Source organism: Eurytemora carolleeae, unplaced genomic scaffold, assembly GCF_000591075.1.
Source record: "Eurytemora carolleeae unplaced genomic scaffold, Eaff_2.0 scaffold1053, whole genome shotgun sequence".
NCBI classification, from domain to species: domain Eukaryota; kingdom Metazoa; phylum Arthropoda; class Copepoda; order Calanoida; family Temoridae; genus Eurytemora; species Eurytemora carolleeae.
The window spans coordinates 75,993-80,805 of NW_019402152.1; the positions used below are offsets into that span (position 1 = coordinate 75,993).

General features: G+C 30.2%; 1 protein-coding gene across 1 annotated transcript in view; it reads left to right on the forward strand.

Annotated features, from left to right (window-relative positions):
* The first annotated feature begins 2,796 nt into the window (after window positions 1-2,796).
* Window positions 2,797-4,813, forward strand: part of LOC111718001 (uncharacterized) — a 14,530-nt gene continuing 12,513 nt past the window's right edge. Inside the window, exons 1-2 of the mRNA XM_023493466.1 lie at window positions 2,797-3,085; window positions 3,430-3,493. Of these exons, the coding sequence (XP_023349234.1) occupies window positions 3,473-3,493 (21 nt within the window). The 5' untranslated portion in view covers window positions 2,797-3,085; window positions 3,430-3,472. The remainder of the gene's footprint in view (window positions 3,086-3,429; window positions 3,494-4,813) is intronic.

Sequence of the window (4,813 nt, forward strand, 5' to 3'; positions counted from 1 at the left end):
TTTATTCGAACTAGTAGACGCAGCGCTCGGCCTTCTAGCCTTTCCTAGCCGAAGCACTTGGCTCAGAAATTTTCATAACCTAACCTTACCCTGAAATAATAAATATTCTTATGTTATTTTATGTTCATTTGAACTACTATCAGCAGCGCTCGGTCCCCTAGCCTGTCCTAGCCGCAGCGCTCAGTCCAGAAATTTTATTATCCTAACCTAACCCTGAAATAAAAAATAAGATATTTTTTTATTTTGACCCTTTGTCGTTTTACTTTTTGTCGCGTTTTTTATCGTTTGTTGTTTGACCCTATGTCGTTTGACACTGGGTCGTTTGACCATAAGTCGTTTGATCCTATGTCAATGAACCGTTTGTACCACGGGTATGTTATAGTTGGTTTGAAATTTCTATTAAGTTTTAAATAGAAAGATTAGTTTCAGGCCGGGCTGGGTTCCCTAGCTATAGTATATAATAAAGTACACCATAGCTTCATCAAATGACAAAAAGAAAGAAAGGATTGTCATGATTTTTCCTATGATAAAGAACTTATTTTGAAATCTAAATATTGATGAAATACAGAAAATAATTTTTATGACCTAATAGTGGATCGATTCTTAAATTTTATATTTGGCGCACGTTTCCACAGAAATCCATTTTCTAGCGTGCACGCAATTTGTTCAGTTCATGAAATTATTACTTCGACTAAATATATGCACATACAGTTAAACCCTAAATAAGCCATGCATCGAAAGAATTCATCAAATGTCAAACATTTCTGATAATGGAATGCTGCAGATATCTAGTTTTTTAATTAAATGATTATATGGAACTCTTTAAAACTGTTCCTGCATATTCATGACTATTTATTTATTTTCGCAAATACTGAGATTTACGCAAAATTGTCAAGATGACATCTGATAAATGTTTTCGATATATAGTTAATTTAAGGTTTAACTGTACGATACCGGTTAGTTTTTTACCATACTGTACACATCGGATTACTTTATTTTTACCGTGCACCGAAGAGAAATGAAAAACTAAAACAGCTTATTTCATAATCCCCTTAATTTTAACAAAATGAACCATTCCATGGCAGAAATGTTTTGTATAACATAGGATTTCGGGATGTATAGATAAATACACTTCTGCACAGTACCATTTTGTACGTATGTATAAGAGGAGTTTTAGAAATCATCTTGATAACGTGATATTTTAAATATTAACATTTTTTTCGGGCCAACCACAGACTACACACTACACAGACTGCTCATAAGCTCTTGCCTAGGCTAAGCAGGCCTATAGTTGTACGGGCACAACATGCTACATTTCCACGAAAGGTTTTTAACTGCCTTCTAACAGTCGCTTGTTGAATATAATATATTTTACAATTTTTAAAGAACTTAATTTTTTTAAAACTTGATAAACCATAACATTTCTAAATTTANCTAAACAGCCTAAAAATATAAAGGGTCGAAATCGAAAGGTGGTTAAGTCTTTGTGATTAATCCTTTTCATAAAGAACTTTTTTTGGATTTTTTTGGATTAGAAATTATTATAAACGCTTTAATAAACTAAACTTTAAAAGAGTGTTTAGGTTTAAAACAGGGACCCGACTCTAAAGTCAGAGAACCTCCAATATTCAAAAATCGAAGACCATCTCTAAGTTTCTAACACTTTGATGAATGAGATGCTATTCTGTGAATTACAAAATATTTATGAATTGTATAAAATCTAATGTTTTTAAATAGGTATCCCAGTAGGAAATCAGGGCTTTGATTCTTAGAAACTAAATAAATAAAAACGTAAGCATACATTTTTTAAAAGTGAAATTTCTCATTGAAAAAAGAAAAGATAATTGGTTTTAAAACAAATATGATTCTGAAAGTTTTCGCTACAGATTCATATTTTAGAATTGATTTATTTTGATTTTTAAATCTGAGGTCATTTTAAACAGTTTTGTTACTTCTGAAAACTTTCATTAATTGAAATGTTTTAAACAAAACCTTTTTTAGTTTAGTTTTAAAAAATGTCCATATACTCATTGAACATTTGATCAAGCCTTAGACAATTGCGATCTTGCCTGTTTTGACTAGTATTATCTTATTATTTATTTGATTTGCCACATTTTTGGGAGGGCAAATAAAAAAAATTTATTTCGAAAGATTTCCCTAATTAAAAAAAAAATGGCCATTCCATGAATTGCAATTAACTTTTCAAAATGCTATTCAAAAATATAATTTAAAACAAATTAGGCCTGCACTACAAGTATTACATTTTGAAATTATACCACTTTATAATACAATTATATGAGACCATTAGGATTTAACCTAAACCGGCGGATATGTAACCGTTTGGTGTATCCCAGCAATAATAATAATAATCATAATTTTACCAATGAAAAATATTTTTTTGATCGGCGAATGCGTGTCATAGCGAAAAAGCAATATAAAATTAAAAATTGTTGATTTCAAAATGCGAATGAATTAAAATCGAAGAAACCAAACGCAACTTGTCGAGGCTTAAGGATGAAATAGGCAAATTTTTTAAGAGATTAACAAACCAAAAGTTTCGATCTTTGAATAGTTAAAACCTTAAACATTGCTGGTGCATAAAGGTACAGGGTCTTGTCGTAGTAAAGGAACTGAGTTATTGGCATAAACTTTGATTTTTTAATCCCTATACCTTTGATATTTAAAACTGTGAATTCTGCTGGATCTAATAATCTAAGTTTGAAATGTCAAAGGTTAACACCATCAGGTTGAAAAGATATAGGAATCAGGAATTTAAGTTTGTGACAAAATCTCAATTCCTTTAAGTAAATGGTAAATGGTACTTTTAAATCCTTTTTCTAATCGATTGTTGTTCTTCTTCCTGTTCAATTCTAACATTTTCCTTATTTGTTTTTGTTACAAAAATCCACAAGTCACATTTATGTAGAAAGCACAAGTATAAATAATCAATTTTTGAAGTAAGAAACATGGATATCTTATTAATTACCTATCATACAACGCTTTTTAGGATACCTTTGCAAATTGGACATGTCACTCTAAAAACGGAGAGTCACTTAAGAATCCTTGTCATCAGTCTTTATAAGTGGTATTTTATGTTATTTCTTTAGAGAATTATTGTTTGGCATTTTTCTCGCAATTTCATAATTCCAAGGAAAAAATGTTAAACTGATTTATTGAATAAATTAATAAATTGCACTTTGATCCGCCAAACTCCTGCAGGTATTCTTATTAAATTCATGACATTAAGAATATATTTACGAATATTTTATATCAGTTTTCAATTATTATTTTTATCGTGTATTCTATCTATTTTTGGTTTTTATTTAGGTATCTTAATATATTACTTATTCATGTTGAATTCAATTTAAACCCTCAGCAAGCAAAAAAGCGTAAGAGCATAAATAATACACACATATAAGCTAAATTTAGTGTCACCCACAAAGGATGAGGCTTAGAAGACGACCAAAAATCTATGACACATAATAGTTACGAGGTTGGTATAAAAATAGTCTTTAAATATACTACTAAATAATTTGGCTTCAAAAGAAGTCGTCGCTGAAGTATCATTTTTTTGTGAGTAACCCTGTACTTTATTATAAGTAATATTTTTTCATGAATTTTTCCCCCAAAAGTTTGTTAAAAATGTTAGGAAAGACAGAGAATGATCCTTAATATGGATAGTAAAGGGGGTTGGGATTGTCCCTGTGATTAGTTTGCCATGGTACTACCTGATACAGGAAATTACAGCAAATCCTAGAACTATAAAATAACCTGGAAAAGAATGCCAAAACGTATTATTTTTTTACATGCTTTTTTTGCATCAAAATTAGATTGTTAGGTTTGAACATGTTTTTGTGCGCGCATTGGAAGCATTATATTAACCTACAGTACAGTTAGGTACAAAATACATTAATACGTACAGTGCAGTACTGCTTACTGTACAATAATTTACTGTTTCTTGCGCAATGCTAGGGGTTTTTGACAAGTTCTTTAACATTTTTAAAAAAGCAAAGAAAATTTATTTGTTCAATCCTATTCCTTAAGGGGGGAGGTTCCAATTACCACTCCCTCCCCTAGTGTTTTTTTTTTATATAACTTGAAAAGTATTGTTTGCATTAGAGAGGGTATTTCAACAATTTTAGATTTTATTTTCACTTTTTAATCGGACAAATTATAATTGCGTGAGAGCTTGCAACCTTTGGATCACAGTGAATTACTCTCTAAATTGTCTGTCTCTAAGCAATTAAAAGTTGAAGCTACAGGCTTAACCACAAAGGATGAGACTGTGAAGACGACTTGAAACTCTTCAAATTTGAAGATTCCAAGTTTGAATTAAGTCTTCTGCCTCGAATCTGGTGTTTAAAATGACTTGTTAAATAATTTGGCAAAGAAAAAAATAAGTTTATTATAGTTTTAGGAAATTATAAATATAAGGAAATAAATGTTGTACAGGCGTCTCTGAAGTCTCATCCTTAATGAGGATTGAGGAACTCTGTTACTAAAATCTAGAATCTTATATTTTAAATAATTTCAATTTTTGCATAGTATTTAAGGAAGAGTATATTTAAATACTGTTAATAAGGTAGCAAGGATCCCAAATCTTCAATTTTAAGCCAGGTTCACAATTTCAACTGAATTCATTGCCTTAAGTCACAGTTAAAAATAATAATAATTATAGCACTAAAACGTTACGAGATCTTTATTAAATTATTTTGTGAAATTTTATGGTTAAATTATGTAACTTAAGTGTATTTAAATCTGCTTCTGCAGAGTACAACAAGTGTAGCCACATTTGGCTTTTCATACTAACCCC